The 25,125-nt window shown below is 38.6% G+C and overlaps 1 protein-coding gene across 1 annotated transcript in view; it reads left to right on the forward strand.

Annotated features, from left to right (window-relative positions):
• Window positions 1-25,125, forward strand: part of LOC127578210 (ELKS/Rab6-interacting/CAST family member 1-like) — a 593,610-nt gene that overhangs the window by 46,259 nt on the left and 522,226 nt on the right. Inside the window, exons 3-7 of the mRNA XM_052029938.1 lie at window positions 6,441-6,857; window positions 12,764-12,838; window positions 15,631-15,786; window positions 21,658-21,741; window positions 22,843-23,010. Of these exons, the coding sequence (XP_051885898.1) occupies window positions 6,441-6,857; window positions 12,764-12,838; window positions 15,631-15,786; window positions 21,658-21,741; window positions 22,843-23,010 (900 nt within the window). The remainder of the gene's footprint in view (window positions 1-6,440; window positions 6,858-12,763; window positions 12,839-15,630; window positions 15,787-21,657; window positions 21,742-22,842; window positions 23,011-25,125) is intronic.

Below are 25,125 nucleotides of genomic sequence, written 5' to 3' on the forward strand. Positions count from 1 at the left end.
TGGATAGTTTTCCATACGGATAGGTTGTTATTGGAGCCATCTGCTGATAGATTAAGGAGGGAAACTAGAGAGAAAGATAACAAACAAAGAAACATATGAAAGCTTTGAAATGCAAGTCAGACTTGTAGGGAATGCCCAGCAGTTCAGATAGTATTAGTAGAGGAAAATAAAATGAGTTAATTTTGCAGATAAACAATCTGATGCAGAACTGGCAAGTTCTCTTATGGACAGAAAGCAAGCTATATGAAGTTGTTAAATTTGATGGTGACTCTGGAAGGCTGCAATATGTCCAGACAGAAGATCAGGTGCTGTTCATCATAAAGGTTTCTTTATAACAGTGCAGGAGGACATCGATATAAAAGCCGGAACTGAAGTAAGATGGAGAATTGAAAGGACGGCAACTGGAAGCTTGGGTTTTCCCCTGTGGACTGAAGGCAGGGACTCTGCTAAGTGATCACTCAATCTGTGTTGGGTTTCTCCAATGAAGAGACCACCTTGAGGTGCAAGTGAATCACTGTTCTATGTTTAAAAACAATATTTGGGTCCCTAAAAGGTGGGAAAGGATAAACTAAAAGGACAATTGTTGCACCTCTTGTAAGTTTATTTGGTGCCAACTTGCCCTGTAACCAAGGTGATCCCCTGATCAAATGAGATGTAAGCATTACAAGGACATCTTGATTAAGAGATGCATATCAATGTATTTGGGAATATGTGTTGGAGAGAGAGAAAAGCGGGGATTCGCTGGAATCTGACGTTGCAGATGTGTGCCTGAATTCTGGTAACAGCATGGAGTTCCTTCAATAGTGTGGGCTAATTGCTTCATAATTCAGTGTTTAGGCAGAAGGAAAGTGCCTCTGCATCCAAAAACCTGTGAAACAATGAAAATCTTCTTAAAGTCGTGCTAGGACTTTGCTTTAATTTCAGAATGTTTAAACATCAGAGAAGTTTCTAGACCACAGAGGTTTGCACCACATAAGGAGGTAATTTGGCCAATAATGCCAGATTGAACCCTTGAAAAGTATTATACAATTGGTTCCCTTCCCCAGAGACCTGTAATTTTCTCCACTTCTAGTCTTTATCTAATTCATTAAGTGTAAAATGCTGAAAAGTTTTTTTTCAAATAAAACACTATGTTTGGGGGGGCAGGGTAGGTGTCATCCTGCTGGAAAGAGGAGCTTGCGTTAACACTTCAACCAACACCACAGAAGAATTTATGGCAATTTTGCCTTTTCATTTTTACTTGCACATTGGCTGCAGCATTTTCCCATTGTACAGCAGTGATTACATTTCAAAAGTATTTCATAGGTGATAAGTCCATTAGTGTATTGTGCAGGCGAAAAGCTATACGTTATTTGGGGTAATTGGTTTAAATCCTATATACACAATGGGAGGAAGGTCCCAAAATTAAATAGGACTAGTGAGATAAAATTATTACATGAAGAAAATTGGTCAAACTTGTGGAGTTAATAACAACAGTTAATCTGAATTAAACATTTATCTGGGTTTTGCTTTAGCAAAATTTTTTGATCATGGCTTTTCTGTACAGAAATAAATTTGATGTTCTCAGTGTTGAAATCCTGAAACACCTCTTTCCAGGTCTCCTCTCTCCACCACATCCAGAAAGCTGTTGAGAAAGTTAACATTTCACGCGCTGGATCAAATTGATCTCTAGTTCTGAAATTTGGCCTAGCAACCCTACCACCAGCATATCCCCTCTAACTGAATAACAGTCATTCTCTCTTGACAAATTTTTCCAAAATGGAAAGATATGGGGGAAAAAACGTGATTTATTATGGTGTCATGCCCTAACAGGGCTACAGCTTATCATGAAGATTCTGATCTTATCCAGAAGTATTGTAATTTTAAAGCATTACATTATATTATTTTTATGTAAGTTTTGCTGCTTCCACTAATAGAATGAAAGTTGTAAGAATGTGCAGGAACTTGCGTAGGTCAGTTTATTTTCCAAGGTTAGTCACAGTGTATGGTGATAGACCTCTTGTTGTAATACTTGATCTGTAGCTTCTATGTCTTGGCAATTCAAGTGCTGGTAAATGGAATTAGTATAGATGAGTATTTGATGGTCGGTATGGACAGAGTGGGCCAAAAGGCCTGTTTCTGTGTATTGTGACTCTATTTGTATGTCATATATAGGTTCTAGCTGTTTCTGCAAGTTACCAGAGAATTCAATGCAATTCCTGGAGAACAAAGATTAGTCATGCTGGTTTAGCAAATTGTTGTTCCTACATTATCTGTGCAGACATTCCAATGTTCAGCAAAATTCTCTATAACTAATGATTAGGTAGTAGAAATTGGTTCATTTAAATAGTGCAGGGAAGCCATTTGCTGCTGATTTTAAAAAAAACTTTAAATTTTTTTGTGATCTTCTTTATTCTGTGCTTATAAAATAAGAACCTATCAAGTAATTTATAAGATTCTACTTGGGTAAGGTTTATTTTTGAATTTATTACATTTAAATGTCCCTGCTCCTTGAAAGCTAAAAGCCTAATTGCAGGAAATGTGGGCACCAAGGTCAATTGGAAGGTAATTGTTGATGTGGGAATTTAGTAGATATGGAAGCTACTTTTCAATTTCTGGTTCTGGTTGAAAAGCCAGGAATGAAATTAATTCCATGTTTTCTTTTCTCCCCCAGCACTTTCAACTTGTATGTCAGAGAGAGTGAGTCTGACATGTTGGATTTTTTTTTAGATTTGGAAATGAGTATTTAAAAGTTAGGTTTATCTGGACAAGTTTAAGAAAAACATTTTGAAATGTTGCAACAATTTCTAATTTGTACAGTGAAAGTTAGTCGTCTTCTCCCAAGGTCATTAAGGCAGGCTGTTGTCTGTCTATTTTAAACGTACATATAGAGAAGGATGTGGAGTGAGGTAGTTGTAAAGCCTTCCAACTGTATGTCTTAACTTTGGTATTACTTCTGTGCTATTGTGCTGCATATTTAACATTTTTGTTTTGGATGAGTCATAACTTTGACTAGTTTAACCTTGGGAAAACTGTAGGCCTTTTTTAACATTTCCTTTTTTCATTGATTCAATTGCTATTTCATTCCACGTCATTTTATTTGCCTCTAATCTGAGTTTGTGATCACCTTAAGTATTGGCAGTCTTTTCCCCAGCGTCTGCCTCCTTGCTGCTGAACATAGAATATTACAGCACAGTACAGGCCCTTCAGCTCACGATGTTGTACTGACATTTTATCCTGCTCTGAGATCTATCTAACCCTTCCCTCCCACAGTCCTCCATTTTTCTATCATTCATGTGGCAATCTAAGAGCCTCTTAAATGTCCCTAATGTTTCCGCCTCCACCACCCCTACCGGCAGTGCATTCCACGCACCCACCACTCTGTATTTCTTTTTTAAAAAAAACTTGCCTCTGACATCTCCCGCCCCATACTTTCTCCAGTCACCTTAAAATTGTGTCCCCTCGTGTGAGCCATTTTCACCCTGGGGAAAATGTCTCTGACTGTCCACTCAATCTTTACACCTCTATCAAGTCACCTCTCATCCTCCTCTGCTCCAAAGAGAAAAGCCCTAGTTTGCTCAACCTATCCTCATAAGACATGCTCTCCAATCCAGGCAGTATCCTAGTAAATCTCCTCTGCACCCTCTCTAAAGCTTCCACATCCTTCCTGTAATGAAGCGACCAGAATGGAACACAATACTCCAAGTGTGGTCTAACCAAAGTTTTATAGAGCTGCAACATTACCTCTCTGCTCTTGAACTCATTGCCCTGGCTAATGAAGGCCAACACACCATACGCCACCTTAACAACCCGATCAACTTGCACAGCAACCTTGATGGATCTATGGACATGGACCCCCAAGATCCCTCTGCTCTTCCACACTGCTAAGAGTCCTGCCATTAACCTTGTATTCTGCCTTCAAATTCGATCTTCCAAAGTGTATCACTTCACACTTTTCCGGGTTGAACTCCATCTGCCACTTCTCAGCCCAGGTCTGCATCCTATCAATGTCCTGTTGTAACCTACAGCAACCTTCTAAACGATCCACAACACTGCCAACCTTTGTGTCATCTACAAACGTACTAACCCACCCTTCCACATCCTCCTCCAAGTAGTTTATAAAAATCACAAAGATCAGGGGTCCCAGAACAGATCCCTGCGGGACACCACTAGTCACTGACCTCCAGTCAGAATACGCTCCATCTACAACCACCCTCTGTCTTCTGTGGGTCCTACATTTGGCTTTTTACCTTCCAAAGGAGATTGTTCCAAATCTTCAGTGGCATCCCTTCCTCTTCTGTCTGCAACTCCCTATTACTGAAAAATCTGCTTGTTTAACATACAATCTCACTGAAACAAAAAAGGACTTTGTGCAAGAAAGGGTATGAGCAGCAGATTTTTGAATGAAATTGAAGAGTAGAATGAAGTCACCAAGGACTGCAAATCCTTAAAAAAAACTGCAGATGCTGTGAATTTGAAATAAACACCAGAGGCCAGGCAGCATCCATGGAAAGCGAAACAGTTAATGTTTCGGGTCAGCGATATTTCCCCTTTTTAGATCAAGGAGTGCATTTGAATAATCTAGTCTGGAAGAAACAAACATATTGACAAGGTTTTAACCTGAAGAGGAACCAAGAAAAGGCCAAAGTTGTTACAGGGATTGAACATAGCAGTCACCTTAAATGACAGGAATGTGAAGACTGAAATTGAGCTAAGGGTCCATTATGGTATTAAGATTATGGATAGTTGCTGGGAAGAGCCTTAGAGCAGGTGACGATGGAAAAGAGATGATGACATGCGTCTTCCCAATACAATTAAGACACCAGGTGAGTGATGTTCTTCAAGATTGATGGCAGAATGTGGTGGGTGAGGATAACTAGTCAAAAATGGACTTTCAACCATGTGAGTTTCTGCTTGATTTACTGGAAAAGCAATATGTCCATGTATTCAGACATACCTTGCTGTGAGAACAGAAAGAACTTGTGAATCTACAACTGTAAGCTCTTTATTCAAAGGTGGTGTGCATATGCTTGCAATTCACATAGTTTTGGTATTAACAGCTATGCATAATCGGATAAATTGAGGGAGGAGTTAATGCTGTGACTGGTTTCATTGGTGTATTGGAAACTGCACTTTGAACACTGTCTAAAATACACTAGATTGGAAGAAATGTAAGTGAATCACTGCTTCATCTGGAAGGACTCTTTGGGTGCCTGGATGGTGGAAAGGGATGAGAGAAAAGGACAAGTGTTGTACAGGAAAATGCAATGAGGAGGGATGTGGTAGATGACAGTAGAATAAACCAAAAAATAGTGAAGGGAATGGTCTCTTGGAATGCTGAAAGGGGAGAGGATGGGATGATTTTTCTGGTGGTGGAATCTCATTGAGGTATTGGGTATCACAGAGAAAAATCCATTGAATGTATATCGGCTGGTGAGGGGGAAAGTGAGGACAAGGTGAACACTAACTTTGCTTTGGCTGGGGTGAGAGCAGATGTAAAGAAAATTAAGAACACTGGAGCATTTAAGTCTAGAGGTGAGAAAAACCTCTCAACCTCTTGCTAGTTTCATTGATTCTTTTATAAACCCCAGCCCTCTCGCCATCTGTCTTCATTGGTATTGCTGACTTGGCCTGCATATTCCAGTGAAAAGCACTTTTCCATTATCATCACACAATCATGTGCTCTTGGAACAGTTCCTATATATGTTGTTTGCAGATTTAATGACTTTTGACTGAAAATTTCAACCTTAACGCCCAAGTTCTGATAGTTGGAAATTGATTTTGGTGACACGATAAATAAAAATAAGGGGATGATGGATGTGTTAAATAATTACATTGTCAGCCTTTGACTTTCAATTAAGCCACAGTGCCAGTATGGTGAAATTGCTCATAATGTAAATTAATGCTTTGTAATTTCATTTTGAATCTTGAAGTCTCAAACAACTAGGAATCCAATTTCCAATATTATAATAGTGATTATACTTTGGAAGTACATGTCTGGAAAAAGCTTTGAGACTCTGTTGCTATTAATGCAAGTCTCTTTCCTTTTAACTTGCTTTAAACTTCTATGATGGAAACTGACAGTGCATGTAATAATTATGGACTAGTAGCTGTACAATTGCAGTATCTGACTACCCTGCTGTCACTTCAGTGGAGACTGAGACTGCTTGGAGTGGAGGGATCTTTGCTATTTTAGTATCCAAAAAGCATTTCATCACCATTTCATTACATTGCACCGGCATAGGTTTGAGTTGCAGTCAAACCAGATCCCAGAGGTAGGGAATAGTGTGCTTACACGAATCACCACCCCACAATTTTTGATCTCTACAAATCACTTTTGTCAGTTATTTCATTCAAAAATGGCATTTTTGTATTGAAAATGAAATGCGCCATGGTGTACAGTATGGCATTAGACATTTTGCAGATTTATTTTTGTATAACTATTTCTTTCTGGGTTACAGCACCTTCAGATGACCATTCAGGCATTGCAGGATGAACTCCGCATCCAGCGGGATCTGAACCAACTCCTTCAGCAGGATAACAGCAGCCGGACAAGTGAACCATTTGTTGCGGAGCTGACGGAGGAAAATTTCCACCATCTTCACGCTGAACATGAGCGTCAGGCTAAGGAGCTATTCCTATTGCGCAAGACTTTGGAGGAAATGGAATTGCGCATTGAGACTCAGAAACAAACTCTCTGCGCCCGTGATGAGTCAATTAAAAAACTCCTGGAGATGCTACAGAGCAAAGGACTCTCCTCAAAGGTGATAGAAGAAGACCATGAGCGAATACGGCGTCTAGCTGAAGCAGAGATGCTTGTGAACCAGTTGGAAAACGTAATTGAACAAAAAGAAAAAGAAAATCATCAGCTAAGAGAAGTAAAAACTTTTTTTTACTATTTAATATAAAATATTGAAAATTGGTTTAATCAGTGCTAGATGTGCATTGTCTTTACATTTAATGTACTTGTATTATGCATTTAATATAGGGTATATTGGAAGGAAGTATTCACTAAGCTAGTTCCTGGTATGTAATAAATTTTGAATCATTGTCAGCTGAGATGGAAATCTATGTGCTGAATGTTTTTATCAGACAGCTTTCAGAAATATATTGATACATTATTCATATCTGGTATCTGCCATACAGTATTACTCTTATTTGTAGTTATGAATTACTAATGTTGCTAAGTTTTGATGAAAGAAATATGACTGAGTTGTGGTATACTATCAAGGGGCATGAAGTACTATCTAAGGGTGTGAGGGGAATCTCTTGTCAACTTTGCCTGAATAATGCCAGATTTGCCTCTATAGATCACTATTCTGGATTTGTATCTCAATTAAGCTGTCTCTATTAGCTGTTGTGTTAAAGGGATGTTGAAAATGCTTCCCTGGGTGATATATTAATTAGATACAGTGGCATGCAAAAGTTTGGGCACCCCTGGTCAAAATGTCTGTTACTGTGAATAGCTAAGCGAGTAAAAGATGACCTGATTTCCAAAAAGCATAGAGTTAAAGATGACACATTTCTTTAATATTTTAAGCAAGATTACTGTGTTATTTCCATCTTTTACAGTTTCAAAATAACAAAAAAGGAAAAGGGCCCGAAGCAAAAGTTTGGGCACCCTGCATGGTCAGTACTTAGTAACACCCCCTTTGGCAAGTATCACAGCTTGTAAGTGCTCACTGTAGCCAGCTAAGAGTCTTTCAATTCTTGTTTGGGGGATTTTCACCCATTGTTCCTTGCAAAAGGCTTCTAGTTCTGTGAGATTCTTGGGCCGTCTTGCATGCACTGCTCTTTTGAGGTATATCCACAGATTTTTGATGATTTTTAGGTCATGGGACTGTGAGTGCTGTGGCAAAACCTTCAGCTTGTGCCTCTTGAGATAGCCCATTGTGGATTTTGAGGTGTGTTTAGGATCGTTATCCTGTTGTAGAAGCCATCCTCTTTTCATCTTCAGCTTTTTTACAGGCTGTGTGATGTTTGCTTCCAGAATTTGTTGGTATTTAATTGAATTCATTCTTCCCTCTACCAGTGAAATGTTCCTTGTGCCACTGGCTGCGACACAAGCCCAAAGCATGATCGATCCACCCCCGTGCTTAACAGTTGGAGAGGTGTTCTTTTCATGAAATTCTGCACACTTTTTTCTCCAAACATACCTTTGCTCATTGCGGTCAAAAAGTTCTATTTTAACTTCATCGGTCCACAGGACTTGTTTCCAAAATGCATCAGGCTTGTTTAGATGTTCCTTTGCAAACTTCTGACACTGAATTTTGTGGTGAGGACACAAGAAAGTTTGGAGAAAAAAGGGTGCAGAATTTCATGAAAAGATCACCTCTCCAACTGTTAAGCACGGGGGTGGATCGATCATGTCGCAGCCAGTGGCACAGGGAACATTTCACTGGTAGAGTGAAGAATAAATTCAATTAAATACCAGCAAATTCTGGAAGCAAACATCACACCGTCTGTAAAAGAAAAAAAAAGCTGAAGATGAAAAGAGGATGGCTTCTACAACAGGATAACGATCCTAAACACACCTCGAAATCCACAGTGGACTACCTCAAGAGGCACAAGCTGAAGGTTTTGCCATGGCCCTCACTGTCCCCCGACCTAAAAATCATTTGAAAATCTGTGGATAGACCTCAAAAGAACAGTGCATGCAAGATGGCCCAAGAATCTCACAGAACTAGAAGCCTTTTGCAAGAAAGAATGGGTGAAAATCCCCCAAACAAGAATTGAAAGACTCTTAGCTGGCTACAGAAAGCATTTACAAGCTGTGATACTTGCCGAAGGAGGTGTTACTAAGTACTGACCATGCAGGGTGCCCAATCTTTTGCTTTGGTCCCTTTTCCTTTTCTTGTTATTTTGAAACTGTAAAAGATGGAAATAAAAAAGTGATCTTGCTTAAAATATTAAAGAAATGTGTCATCTTTAACTTTATGCCTTTTGGAAATCAGGTCATCTTTTACTCGCTTAGCTATTCACAGTAACAGAAATTTTGACCAGGGGTGCCCAAACTTTTGCATGCCGTTGTATCTTGCCTACCTATTCTAATAATTAATTGGGACTTTATATTACATGTATATATTTTTTAAAAAAAAGCTTTTTTAGGTGGCAGCACCACCAGAGCTGATTATCTGATACTTATGTTATTGCTTGTGAAACATCAGTGTGCCTAAGTACCTCCCTGCATAACAGCAGTCACTGAATTGAGATCTTTAAGATTTACCAAAGGGACATTCAAATATAACTTCTTAATCAAGAGATGTGGAAATTTAGAGGAAAATCAAGAACAATTACATGGTTATTTAAAAAAAATAGAAACATCAAAAAAATTGAGATTCATCATTAGATTTTGGTGGCACTGGTTGGAATATTTTTAGAAAAAATTGCAAAATAATGAAAGGGATTGGGCTGACAATTCTCACTCAGCACTGGAATGTGTGATTCCTTTAGGACAGAATTCATATAGGATTAAGAAATGGGATGTTTATATATTTTCCAATATGCATTATATCATTGTACATACCCATCTTTCAATGTCCAACCAGTTCCAATAATAAAACATCAGCAGGCAGATTGTAGTGATTTGACTGATTAATTATCCCTGTGTTGACAGGAATAGTGCATGGGGTTAAGATAATTTGTGAGAATGTATCCAAATCAGCTTTCCAGATCATCATTTCCAGTTCAGAAGTAGGGAAATTAACCTATGGAAAATTGGAAAATAACCACATTGTTGGACATCCACTAAAAATGGAAGTGGGTCAAAGCAAAGGATGCCACGCTGGAATAATTGAGAAATACCAACCACAGCATGGTTGGGTTGTATCTGAAATAGTAGAGAAGAGCAAAATGAAAGAGTATAAAACCGGAAAAAGACCGTTTTGCAAGGTGAAAGGGAACCTGCCCCAAATTTAATTGATTAGATCAGCAGAACATGTGATAAAGGAAGACTTGAACTTGAATAAATGTAGTTTTTATTTCTTGGGCAATGCACAACTATGAGTCTTAGAGTGGGGGATGAATATTTCTTCTGAATGAGAAGCGTCTTCTATGCTTGCATTTTAGAAAAAAATCAGTCCTGATGAAGGGTCTTGACCCAAACCATCAACTGTTTATTTCCCTCCGTAGATGCTGCCTGACCTGCAGAGTTCTTCCAGCATTTTGTGTGTGTTGCTCCGGATTCCAGCATCTGCAGAATCTCTTGCGAATCAGGATAGGGAACAAGATTTTATAACTTTTTTTTTTGTTCTGTGACCTGGAAGGTCACTTCAATTATCATGTGTTTGCTGGCTTTATTGCAGCCAGAACAAGGATATGGTTCCCTTGTCCTTGCTTTCCAACCCAGTAAGATCCACATTCAACAGATGATCCTCCACAAGTTAAGCCATCTTCAATGAGATTCCATACATATCTCTCCTTCCTCTTTCAGTGTTCTTAAGGGATCATTCCACTAATGACTTAGTGGTTTGCTTTTCTGTCTTCACCAACTTTTCTTTTGCTTTGCACTTTCCCATGCAACGATAGGAGATGCAGCCCCTGCCTTTTTGCCCTTTTCCCATCGTCCAATTCAGAGTGCAGGGGTGACTTTGTGCTTCCAGTCAACTATCACTTTAATTTTCCATCCCATTCTAACACTGACTTCTGCCTATGGTCTTCATTGGAGGAGTGTGAGAGGACAATTTAAGTTTGTTATCTTCCATGTAGACACATTGCAACCCTTGGGGTTCTGTATTGAATTCAATATCTTCCGGTAACTAGCCCTGTTTGTATTTGAATAGCCAGTACTGATTTAAGGTCATCAACCTGGGAAATGAACTTAATTTTTCTCTGTCCACACGTGCTCCCTGATCTCAGTATTACCAGCATTCTCTTTTTTTTAGATTTCTGATTTCTAGCACCTGCTGTGTTTTGCATCTCAGTTTCAGCAAGTTTTTTTTTCCCCAAACTCTTATTCATCTTCCTCTGTTTGTGTGTTGGACAGATCAGCAATGGTGTCCCCTGGACAGCCTTGGTTTCCAACATGCCACAGCCATGCCTGACATTCCCTCCACTCCTTCCCCCTTCTCTGTAACTTAAAACATGCCTGTTTTCTAACTTTTCCACTTCTGTTGATCATTGACTTGAAATGTTAACTTTCTCTGTATAGATGTTGTCTAACCTGTTGAATATCCCTAGCTTTTTCTTTTTTTAGTTTCAGTACATGTATCAGGTTAAGTTTCCCTGCTTTTTCAAAAAGAAATTGTCGCAAGAATTTGCCCAAATAGGTTGACTTCATTTAGAAAGGTGCGCTTTATTGGACTTGGGCAAAGGCAGTGTTGAATACATGGTAGTTTCAAATTAGGAGGGCAACCAGTATTTTGGCCATTATTGTAAGAAGGCATCAGTACAAGAGAAAGGAATCTTCCTGTGTGATTTACAGGGCCCTGGTGAGACTGGAGCTGAAATATTGTGTGCATATCTGGCCCCCCTACCAAAGTGAAGATATTATTTACGATGGATTAATTCAGCATTAATTCACCAGATTGCTTTCTGACAAGTTTATCATACAGGCAGAGATTAATCAGACCGGGCCCACTCTCTAGAATATGGAAGAATATAAGATGATTTCATTGAAGTATACAAAAGTCTTGTGGGGCTTAACAGGAGAGATGTACAGCTCTGGTGTTTAAAATGAGGGGTCACAGTCTCAAAATAAGGAGTCTAAAAATGGCTGACAGAGATAGGTTTACAAAAAAAAATTCATTCATAAGGTAGTGAATCTTGGGAATTCTCTACTCACAAGGCCTGTGGATTGCCAGTAGCTAGTTATTTTTCAAGGCAGAGGTCCATTAATCTTTGGATCGCAAGGAAATTGCTGGATTTGGGATTATGCAGGAAAGTGGGACAATAAAAGATAATCCATGATCTTATTGAATGATGGAACAGACATGAGGTGCATTCTTGTGCCTGAAAGAAAAGGGAAGGTAATACAGTAACACTCAATAATCTTCTATCTGACCATTGAGAAAACTTAGTACCTCAGCATCTGGCTCACTAGGCAATGTTGATTGTTCTCTCTCCCCATTCAGTGGGGCCCTGGTTCCTGCACTCCGTTTAAACTTAACTGATTCAATGGGAAATTTATTACCCTATTGAGTAACATCTTTTTTTAAAATAAAAATAAAATGCATTGGTATATTAACAGGAATAATGTTCAGTAGTTCAGAAAATCTGCTAGTCTGGCAACATGCATCTCAAGCGTGCTGGATTATTGGAGTTCTGCTGTAATTCAGTTTTTGATCCTTGGAAAAATGCTTTATCCATTCTTAATCACTTTGTCTTCTTGACATTTTTTTTCCAATACCTCTTATGATGACTGATTTGTAAACACTTTGAACACTTCGAACTTGGCAAAAGTCCATGTTCTCTGCTGGTTGCCAAGATCCCATTAAATCATCAGTCAAACAAAACATGTAACTGTATAAACAAGTAAACTACTCTTTGCTACACAATAGCTGCATCCAGTTCCTTGACAAAATTAAACGTACTAAAGAGCCATTGAAACATTGTTAATGCACGACATACAATATTGATGATTTTTGAGCAACATTTCAGAGGTTATGATTTTGGACTCCAAAGGTTTTGGAATGAAATGCCTTAGGCACACAATTAACATTTTGTAGGTAGAGATAAAATTTACCAAAGACTTAATGCAATGGTGAAAGCAAAAATGTGAAAAGGACATCAGATTCAGAATTTTGCTTTGTTACTGACTTGATTGCACTCTGCTTTATTTCCTCAGGATATTCAACGGAGATGCGAAGTGGCACCAGAATCGGCCAAGACAAAAGCATTGCAAACGGTCATTGAAATGAAGGTAGATTAGAATTTCATTTTCGTTTCCTGTGTATAGATATTGTTGACGAGTCTTGAGCAGATGCTGTGCTCAGTGGTATATCAAAAGTATAGACTAAAATACCAAAAACTAAAATGAAATCTGGATGCAAGATTTTGAGAGCCAAATAGCTTATTTTTTAAAAAAATAATGCCCTAAATGTATGTTTTTCCTATTTTGGTCAACTTTGAACAGAGAGACTGATAATTTAGATTACAGGAGAATTGAGGATGTATGACAATTTCAGATTTCTAGTTTTGTCTATTAATTTCAGTTTTCCTAAACTTTAAATGAGTTAATGTTAGGAATTAATGTTATTTTCTTGGTATTGCGTGTTATTGCTAATTGGAATTGCTGAGTTGACTAACAAAACAAAACCCTCTGATCTTCAGGATGTTAATCTATCTGGACTTAGTGAGATCTTGGACCTTATGATATTGACTTCTGAATTTCTTTAAAAAACTGAATTTAAGAAAACAGCAAAAGAGTTGGCCAGTAATTAAGAATTGGTGTGAATTTGGGTTCAAGCTGAAAGCCTGAATACTGTTTGTTATCCCTGTCTATAAGAGTTCGTTTTTTTTCGCTGCGGTGGCCTCTACCTTCTGTAATCAATTTCAGGCAGAGTTGTCATTTGAATTGTAGACAATGCCATGTTGAAGGTGTCTCTTCAATTGTTGTTTTCATGTTGATACTTCAAATTATCTAATTGGATTGCATCATTTTCCATTCAAATCCCTTGCCACTGTGTAGAGTCTGCTTCTACAACTATTTGTGGTTAAGTATTAAGTACAGAATCTGATTCTTGGCTGAGGCAGTCAGTCTGTATACATTAGCATACAAGATTAATGCATTATTATTGTTAACACTTTAATTAAGCATATCAAATGAAAAATAGTTGAGCTTTTTTGGTCAAGATCTAGCCACTCGCAGTCACTGCTGAACTTCTTGCCAGGGAAAGTTGGTGTGGCAGCAAGAACTTTCCATACTATTTCAAATTCTCAGTGGCTGACATCTTGCACTATATCTTTGTTTGGGAAGAGGTAGGTAGCAGGTTAGGAATAGAGTCCTGGCACGAAACTGTAGAAAAAAAATATTGGGACAGATTTTCGACCTGGATGGCAAATGTTTCTTTGCCATGCTGCACCTGTGGACTTGTCATAGAGTTCAATGAGAGAGTCTAAGTTTTCCAGCTCAGGCTGTGAAATCTCTCGCAGCCCTGTTGAAATGAATGGGAAGAAGTGGCTGCCAAGACAACAGTAAGTAGATGTTTTTATTTGATTTAGTTTAAATGTATTTGGTTTAAATATCTAATTGTTTTCAAATCTGTGAGCGTTTTTATCGAATTTTAATTTTTCAGTTTTTGTTTCTTAAATACCTTTCACGTGTTTTTGAAATTGAAAGACATTCACAAACATTCAATTTCATTGACTGTTTGATGGCCACGAATCTTCAGGGTGTGGAGGGGCAGGCCCTGACCCCTGTCAGTATCATGCTGTTAGTGCAGCTAGTCACTTAACATTGAGAAAGGCCCCTTGCTCTACCAGGCCATGCCAATGAGTTGGGATTGCAATCAAGTGGAAGATGGTGATTGAGACCATGCTGGAGAAAATGGTGTGGACTAAATGCATGTGGCCAGCAATCTCGTGTGCAGAAGATCCACACTATTCCTTTACAAGTATTTTAGCCACGTACCTTTGCTTGGTCAGCTATCAAACCTGTCAAAGTATTAAAAAATTCAAAATGTCAAAAATTCAACTATATAATTTACTTAGAGAAAATGCAAGTTTTAATTGAAAGATTATTGAACTGAAACATTAACTTTTTTTCTCCACATGTACAGCTTGATCTGCTGAGTATTTCAAGTATTTTTTGTTTTACTTCCGGCATCAATAGTACATTGTTTTGGAACGATGTTTTCGACCTGTTGGTGACTGAAACTTGGATGTTGGCACTGTTTTGATATTATGTGACTCTTATGAATATAAGCAGTTTTAAAATGTATTGGCATAGAAATTGTGTATGTGGGGAAAGGGGGATGTACACTTTTGTTTTAAATTGCTGTTGCACAGCACACTAACAACTGTTGTGGTTCTAAACCAAATGCAATGAAGTGAATAGTTTGTTTTCTTCATGTGCCGTGAAGTGCACAAAAGTACATCATTCAGAACCAAAGCTAGGTCCTTGGGTTTGGCAACCAGAGATAGCAAGCAGTCTCGGGAGCCTGTGGGGTGCAGACATTGAACACTTATTTGGGCCCTGGGTAGAAAAAAGTTGGTGGTAGTGATGGTTTGCTCATTGAACGCCTGGTTGGCAATGTATAGTTGTCTAGAACTTAGCATATTTCTGAGGGGTGAGGTTGATCAGAGCTTAAATTGGGGAATTTGGGCATTGGCAATCAGGCAGATTAGGGCAAGGGACATTTGAAAATCAAGATCTTGGCTGATTGGCAGTGATGGGGAGGGAAAAGTTGGTACCATCAGAGGGCAGGAGGGTTTACCAGAGTTTTGTGGAATCCTAATCCTTCAGTGTTCTACAAGCAAGGACGTTATTTAATTTGCATTAAATGTAGAAATTGTCAGGCACAGTTTATGCTGCCCAGTTATATCTTTGGTATCATGTGAAATAACTTGGAAATATTGTTTTACATGCTAAGGAAAGAAGTACTTTCGATTGTAATAAATAGCATCACCTGATTAATTTGTTGGCTAGAAGTTCAAAGCAGTCCATATTTTTCTTTCAAAAACAATTTTCAGCTTTTCTTTCTTAAACTATAGGATAGTAAAATCTCCTCACTTGAGCGGAATATTCAAGATCTTGAGGATGAGATACAGATGCTCAAATCAAATGGAGCACTGAGCACTGAGGAGAGAGAAGAGGAGATGAAACAGATGGAAGTATACAGGAGCCATTCCAAGTTTATGAAGAATAAGGTATATAACTTCAATTACATATTGAACAATTGTTCAAGTCATCAATGAAACCTCTTAAATGATAGTTATTTTTCTTTGCCAGTAGTGTGTACATATGGAAGCATATCAGAACACTAAATTTGTTGGTGCTTAGTAATGTTCCCAGGCTAGCAATTAGTGTTAACTCGTAGATCTTCCTCATCATTGGTCAATCCTTAATAAGCTTTCAGTGATTTGATTTTTGATTTTTTTTTTAACTTGGAAGTTTGAGAAGAATGGAGCAGAGTGCTTGACACTGATTTTTGAGTGAATGCCTATTTCAGAAGTTAAAGGTTTTGCAACCAGAATTTTACCTTTCTACTTTGCTATCCCTGATTCTTTGTCATTTTTATTAAGTCTATCAGGAAATATCCAGAGGTTACTTTTCCTGCCCTACCCCTCAAACTCATTCACTCCTTAAAAGAAACACCTGTTCACAGTATAAACCTTTGTTAGTGGAAATAGATTCTAGCCATAGTTCATATTCTTACATGGGTAATTCAGAGTGACATTTCAGTACAATTCTATTCAATGTCATACTTTTGAATAGGATATTAAAACCAGTCCATTCTGTCTTTAGGTGGCGTAAAAGATCTCATGGTATAATTTGAGGAAGAATATGATAGTTGTCTTCATGTCATTGCAATTGATCTGGTGCAAAATGCTGGCAAAGTCATGAGACTATAAGTACTTAGCACAAAGTGAATTCCATTTGCAGAAGTAATTGTGATAGAGGTCACACATGCAAACAGCCCCCACACTTCATGGACCTGCAGAAAATCTAAGAATAACTAGATCTTGAAGATTATAGTTCTATAGTTCCATCTTGTACCTGCTCCATGATGACATATAGGCTCTGATATTAATCAGTGGATCTACAACAGAACTATTCTTATTGAAGACCAGTGACAAACAAGGCTGTGTCATTGCCCCAACGTTCTTTCTTGCCACAATGTTTGCACCTTACCTCCTACTAACATCCCTCGGGAGTGGAGCTAATCTTCAGGACTTGTGGGAAGTAGTTCATCCTACAGCAACCACACTACAGTACCAAGGTTTACTTCAAAGGTCAAGCTACAGTATGAAAACAGTGCATTTGCATGTGCTTGGAAGCTGAGCTCCAGACTATCATCAATGCTTTCACTGAAGTACGTGAAAGGATGGGTCTTGCACTCAACATCATCAAGATAAACATCCTTTACCAACCTGCACCACACTGCCTTCTGCTGTTTAAAAATTGACAGTGAGACCCTGGAAAATATGGACGACTCCGTATATCTTGGATGCTACCTCTCAGCAAAGGTGTACATTGATGATGACTATTCACCACCATCTGCAGTGCACCAGCAAAGCCTTTAGTTGATTTGAGGAAAAGGGTATTTGAGATCAAGAACTCCCGAGGTGAAGCAATGAACAATACCCTCCTGTATGGTTCTGAGACCTGTACTACCTACAATGGGCATCTTGAGGAACTAGAAAGATGTCACCAAAGCTGTCTCGAATAATTTCCTAGGTTTACTAGAAGGACAAGCAAGCCAGCGTCAGTGCACTTCCCAGGCCAAAATCCCCTCTGTAGTTGAGGCTCATTTGCCATGTCATTTGCATGCCCAACACCAGACTCTCAAAATGGACACTATCCCAAGTGCTGTCATGGGAAGAGATTTACCAGGCAAACAGAGCAAAAGATTCAAGGAAGCTTTATCGCATCAAGTTTGTTATGTGCACAAGTACGGTGAGGTACAGTACAACGACAAACTTGCTTGCAGCAGCATCACAGGCACGTAGGTACAGACAGTGCAGGATATATAGAATATAACTTGTACATTATACCATACAGTGAAAAGAGACTGCAAAAACAAGAACTTAGTGCAAAGAAAAGAGACAATCCAAGACAAGTCTATGGCAGTGCAAGAGGGGAACAGTAGTGTTCCATTGCTGAGGTGGGGTTAGGGTTGTGCAGGTAGGTTCAAGAACCTGATGGTTGTTGGAAAGTAGCTGTTCCCGAACCCAGTAGTGTGTGCTTTCTGGATGGTGGGGATCCTTGATGATAGATGCTGCTGCCCTCAATGTTGGGGGAGGGTTGTGCCTGTGATGGACTGGGCTGTCCATAACTCTCTGTAGCCTGTCCCTCCTAAGTGTTGGATTTGTCCTATCAGGCCATGATGAAACCAGTCAGGATACTTTCAACTGTGCATCCATAGAAGTTAGGAGTATTTGGTGACACGCCAAATCTCCTTAAGCTTCTAAGAAATTAGAGCTGCTGGCGTATCTTCTTTATGATTACATATCTATGTGCTGGGCCCAGGACAGTTCATCTGAGGTGTTAGTGCCCAGAGATTTGAAACTGCTGACTCTCTCCACCTCTGAGCCACCAATGAGAACTGGTATGTGGTCTCCTGACATCCTCTTTCTGAAGTGAATGATTATTAGCTCCTTAGTTTTGTTAACGTTGAGCATGAGGTTGTTATTGGGACACCACTCGACCAGATGATCTATCTCACTCCCGTACACTGACACTTCACCACCTTTGATTCGGCCAACACCAGTGGTGTCATTGGCAAATTTGTAGATGGTATCGGAGCTGTTGTGGCTTTAAAGAAAGTAGAGCAGGGGGCTAAGCACGCAGCTCTGAGGTGCACCTGTGTTGATGACCAGTAAGGAGGAGATGTTACTGATCCATTCTGATTGAGGTCTGCTGATGAGGAAGTTGAGGATCCATTTGCAGAGGGAAGTACAGAAGCCCAGGTATTGGAGCTTGGAGATTAGTTTGAAGGGGATGATGGTGTTTAATGCTGAAATGCAGTCGATGAACAGCAACTTGACGTATGCACTACTGTTGTCCAGGTAATCCAGCACTGTGTGACGAACCAGTGAAATAGCTTCTGCTCTTGACCTATTGTGTCAATGGGCAAATTGAAGGAGGTTCATGTCATTTGAGACTGGAATTGATTTGCACCATAACCAACCTAGCTGCCTTAAAGAAATGCAGCATCCTCACTGATGCTGGGAATCACTGGCTCATCTCCATTCACGATGGGGGAGGAGCAGCATTTGGGATGGTATCTAGAACCTCAAGACCATGCATTAGGAGCACACAGAGACCGCGTGTAAGGAGTGGAACACTTCACAAATTACTCACCTATCCACCTTTTCAGCTATCATCTGCACCATCTGTGAAAGAATCTGTGGTTGTCCCATTGACCTCATTAGCTACTAAAGAACCTACAAAACCAGAGTGAAGGAACTGCATAAGAAAAAAATAGTTCTTTCTCCAGCTCTCTTCAGCACAATTTAAATGGTCTGCCTCCAGCACTTGTTTGCAGATGATGTTTGTTTTTTTTTCAAGAGACATCGACTTGGAAAAGATCGAGAATAAGCTAATTAAAACCATGGCAATCATCAATCCCTTTTGCAAAGAAAGAATATTTGAGTACAGTGTATCAAACATTACATTGTGGTTATAACTTAATTATACCTGTGCTTCATGAGAATAGTCTTGGATGGAGATCCATTGGTGCATCCAAAACTATAAATTGATCAATTAATTACAAGCATCACAAAGGTCACCATATCAAGGTAGCTCTGATAATATAATAATAGGCAATAATGGCATCCTGAATAAACTTGTGCTTCAAAAGGAGTTAATATGCAGAGTGGCACCAACTCTTTACTACTTGGAGAATATGTGGCTCCTACATGATTTAATGCACAATTAAATCAAATTATGTAAATAATAGATTGAGACCAACAAATATCCCCATCCTCCCAAATGTTTGGATTCTTACCATTTCTAATCTTGTAGGCACTATCTGGGGTGCCAGCGTAGAGTTACTACTGACCTCTGCTCTGACACTCATATACTATCCCATCGAATACTATACTTTTATATTGGCCTGCCTTGTATTTCTCAATATGCTGTGAACTATCGGGAAAATATGAATTTGTCAATCCATTGGTTCCTCTTTGGTCAGTTGGGGGTATGTGGTTTCAAGAAATCTTGTCTGGTTCATCTACCTGTTGTCAACGGTTTCAGCAGTGATTATTTTTTGTGGGCGGGACGGGGGAGAGAAAATGTGAAAAAAATATTTGGGCTTAAAATTTGTCCAAAATACAGAACTTATTTAAGGCACCCTTGGCTTTACCAGCCTTGAAGGATATGCATGGTTCTAACCAGAATCTGAACAGGGCTCAGGTAATGTGGCCGCTTAATATATAAGTGGCAAATCAAATGCAGCACTTCCAGTGGATGTAGTAACCTGAATTAAACAGTGGATGATAACATTGCATCCTGCCCTCAAAACAAATTTACTGGAAATCACTATTCAGAAAAGTCTACCTGTGGCTCGAGCACATTGAACTTGATTTATAAATCTTGCTCCAGCTACATGCAAGAACAGTTATTTGCTTTTGCTTAAAATAACATTCTTGAGTAAATCCCGATAGAACAAATTTTGCTTTCAGCAATGCTTTCAGGAGGCTACTGACGACTGACTCATCAGGTCAATTTGAACTTTGCTACCAATCATCTCCAAAGCAGACACAGCCTCTTGATAGAAAATGGAAGGATTAAGTGTGCCATAGGAAACTTTCATCAGTTACCCCTATGGACTGCTTGGTATTGTTACCTCATTGGGTGGAAAGCTTGGGTAGGGTTTTGACCTAGTGATGAATGTAGTACACAACTGCCTTTTTAGGGGAGCTTCTGCAACTGAAGGAGCTTGTCATTTATCAGAAATAGCATTGATTTTCATCTGGTTTGTTTAGAGGAAAAATTTATTGAATTTGCTTCTGCAACAGTTTGTTTTGAAGATTTGATCAAAGAAGCAGGCATGAATATTTTTGATCCATTTGACCAACTGATTCTGTTAATGTAACAATGTTAATCTACCCTTCACTTCATGACCTGAATCTAAATTTTTGTTGTACATTTTCTAGACCTTTTCTTTAAAAGAAAAAATTAATCTCCTTATCGCATTGTCCTTTGAATGAAATAATGGACTATCTAGCAACTGAATGCACATGTGTTAATAAGATAATGGAGCAATATGGATATGCTCGCCAAAGAGAATTGCACACATGTCTAATCCGGTCCTTACCTGATTGATATCTATAAACATGTTCCACCAAGGCTTACCTGAAAATGATCAGTAGTGAAAACCTGGGATGAATAGTTTTCTGTTCATTAGCCAAAGCATACAGGGACTAATTGTAGTGCCACCATGCGGAGATGACCTAGCCATTGTCTGTAAACTGAGTCCATAAACTTTGACTTGAGTGCACATCTCCAGTGCCTACTAAATCCATTAGTGAGCTCAATACCTTCGTTATATCCTTGTTCACAGATGCTTGTAATTTACAAGTGCTAATTTATTTTAAGTAGGAGAAAATTTCATGTCATATGACTTTTCTGAATTTCTTTTGGCTTGTATCTTTTGTTCAGATTAAAGATTGATCTATTCATTCACAATTTCAGGTTACTTAAATACTTTGCAGTCCTAATTTTTATAACAAAAACAAATTATTGGCATTATGTTTTGTAAAATAGAAGTTCAATATTTTTCTATGTTAGAAGAATTCCTATTTTTGAAAAACGTATTTTGAAAGCTGACAAATTTCCAATTATTTGATGCTATGCCAGTGGAACGATATGTGAAATCTACAAGTCACAAATAATTAAAAAAAATATTCAGAAGGTCTGTTTTTTGTTATACTGCTTATCATTATTTTGTAAATCCAAACCAAATGAGTAATATTTTTAGGAATTTGTTTTCTTTTGCCAAAATTGATGAATTTTGGGATTTGCATGATATGTGTTCTATGTAATGACTAAAAATGGTAACAATATTCTGACAGGTAGAACAACTGAAAGAAGAGCTAAATTCCAAAGGGGTCCAGACTGAAGAGCTAAGAAAAAAAGTGACTGCTCTCCAGCTCGAGGTCTCTGCCGTAAGAGTTGACATTGTCGTGCTTCTGATATTGCAAATTTAGTTCATTCTCACCTCAGAGCTTGGTTCTACATTAAACTATCTCTCCTACTTTTAGCTTGCTCTTTGTAAAATAGTTAACATTGAATTTACTTCTTTCCTTTGTTTGGTCCACAATTTCTTTCACTTGGACTTACTTCCCTTGAAACTTCAGGATCACTCCTCAGGCCCTCAGTGTTCTTAAGTAAAGTGCTCTTCATGGGTAAAATATAGAACAAACTAATTTTCCTCTTGGAATAAGCAGATTTTAATTTGGTGATTGTTAATTGCGCTAATGATCAAAATTCACTTAAGTTATCAGAACTAGCTTTGCACTATCAAGGCTAGCTACCTGTTCTTCCTGTAATACTTGTACTGGTATACCGGGTAAATTGTAAAATGCAGTGAGATAAAAGAGAATATTGCAGTTTGCACTTGTATAAAACAGGATTTACTTTGCACTTGTGGTTAATGGCCATTGTGCTGCAATAAATTATAAAAATTGTGATTTAAGAAACAAGTCTCACAAACAGATGGAACCAGGTTTAAACCTGTTGAACTTTTTAATAGATTATGGATGATCTGCTATTTCCTCCATTTACCTCCCTTTCGTTAGAATGCATTGACAAATGACTAACTGGTCATAAAAACGTGTCCAAAATTCAATATGTTTATTTGCTAACTATGTGTATTAATGTGGAAGAGACTCCAAAGTGGCAGGTTAGAAGTATATAAAATTGAGGCATAGATAGGGTAGATAGCCAGAGTCTGTTCCCCATGGTAGGGGTGTCTAAAACTAGAGGGCAGACATTTAAGGTGAAAAGGAAGAGGTTTAAAGGAGGACTGAAGAGCAAAGTTTTCACACAGAGCAATTTGTATCTGGAATGACAGGTGGAGACAGGAACCATAACATTTGAGAGACATCTTGACAGGTATTTGAATGAGCAGGGCATAGAGGGATATGAAATTAATGCAGGCAAATGGGATTAGTATAGATAGGAATGCTGATTGGTATGATGTCATGAAGTGGCTTGGTACTGGTTTTTATGCAGAATTGGTACCTTCTATTTCCCAGGTTGATCAAGTGAAACAGGAGCTTTCCAGAAAGGAAACGGATCTACTTGCTTTGCAGACCAAACTTGAAACATTGGCAAACCAATTTTCAGACAGCAAGCAGCATGTGGAGGTGCTGAAAGAATCACTTACAGCAAAGGAACAGAGAGCTGCCATTCTGCAGACAGAGGTAAATTTACACACGTAATATTATAGTGAGTGTGATGTAGTAAAGCTTCTGACAGTTTGAAAATGGAGTTCATTATCACAACATCACATCCAATTTCAGCTGAGTATGATTACTTGAGGAAATATTCACAATTTGTTTTCAATAGTGTACAATGAAAGTAGATCATGCTAAAGATCTATTGTGGAATATCTTTCCTCTATTCTCTGGACATTGTTTTCTTTGTATAAAGGTGGCATTGTTCTTTATTCATTTTTTGTTGAGATCTGGGCATTACTGGCAAGGCTGGTATCTCCTAATTCCTGCAAATGATGTGTTCTGATGTACCTGAGCCTTTGTACTCTGTGGTAGTGGTCACAGGTTTGAGGTGTGCTGTCAGAGAACCTTGCTGCCAGAGATGATGATACCAATCACCATGTGAAAAGTGTGGATGTGGAAATCTATAATGCAAGTATGGCAACAAAAAAATACACGATGTAAATGAGAGCGAAATTAAGTCCATGCATCTTGTCCACTGATTCTTTTACCTCAACAATATACTGAGCCTTGCAAGACCATACAGAATTGTGAATTATTGAAAGTAAAAGTGATGTTTTATTTTCTGCTTCCATTAAAAACAATATGAAAATAGGAATTTGTATTCAAAATTCTGAGAAATGCTTGATGACATAAATTTTAAAGTGAAAATTTCTCAGTCTTTTAATATGTGACATGTTTATTATTTTTCTAACATTTGGTGAAATTATTTTTTAACATTTGGTGAAATGCTGTGGGAAGGAGGAGGAGGGTGTTGGATAGGCAGGCCAAGTCCTTTTGCATGTCAGAGCTTGTGTCCAAAAATGGACAATCTATTCACGGCAAGAGCTTACCAGGTGAACAGAGGAAACAATTCAAAGATATTCTCAAAATCAGCATTCCCACCAGCATGCACAAAGGCCTGGCCTGTAACTGCTCTAATTGGAGAAAGGATATTTAGGACAACACTGAGAATCCAAAGTCTATTTGTCAGGAGCACACAGAAGCTCAGGAAAATAATTTAAATAAACTTGTTGCTGATTCCTTTGTCTTGTTGCACTTCCCCAAATGCATTACTTGACATTTCTTTGGACTAATTTCCATTTTCCACCCGACCAGACCATCTGCCTAATTCTTTCCTTCACACTGAAAACTATATGGCTCATCTGTGAATGTCTTCATCCTGCCCCCTATATACAAGTCTAAATTGTTAATAAACGTATTCAAAAAGCAGGGGTTTGAATATAGAGCCCTGTGAAACTGCAACGGTAAAAGCCTTCTAGTCATAAATCATTTGTCAGCTATTACCTTTCAGCCACTGAGCCGGTTCTGAATATAATTTGTCACTCTCTCCTTTTGGTGTCTCAGGTTTTTGCATTTTTGACCAGATGGCAATGTGGGATCTTGTCAAAATCATTGCTAAAATCCATTGAGTGGCGCCTCACTGACCCTCCTCTTACTCAAGCTATTCAGACAAGTCCCTTCTTTAAAATAAAGATTACCCTAATATATGCCTTTTCTATATGAGAGTTTATATAGTTCTGTCCAGTTGATTCCCATAATTTGTTCACTGCCAAAGCTGAATTATTCAGTTCATTCCTTTTTAAACAACTGTGTAACGTTAGCCATCTGCTGGCACCACTCCTGAGGTCTGGAAGGATTGTAGTTAGAACCACTATAATTTCTACCATTACTGCTTTGAATAGCCTAGGACATATTTTGCACCCTGTGATTTACTCATTTTCAAAGATGCTAAACCTTGGCATATTTCCCCTCTTATTGTCCCACCCAATATTGCACACTTATCCTCCTTGACGACAACTGTCATAAATGGAAAACTACAGATACTGGACTCTGAACAAAAATAGAAATGCTGGAAGACCTCAGTCAGTCAAGCAGCATATGTGAAAAGTGAAACTAATTATCATTTTGGGTCAGGGACCTTTCCTTGTGACTGGGGGGAGTGCAGAGGTTGTAGAGTTTTCAAAGCAGAGCTGGGAAGAGGAATGAGGTGTAGGACAAAAGATTAGATATGAATGGGTTAAGACAGATCGGGTAATAAGGTGAAAAATAATTTTTATGTCTTGCACTGTATTGCTGCCG

This window comes from Pristis pectinata, chromosome 15, assembly GCF_009764475.1.
Source record: "Pristis pectinata isolate sPriPec2 chromosome 15, sPriPec2.1.pri, whole genome shotgun sequence".
In the NCBI taxonomy this organism is placed as follows: Eukaryota; Metazoa; Chordata; class Chondrichthyes; order Rhinopristiformes; family Pristidae; genus Pristis; species Pristis pectinata.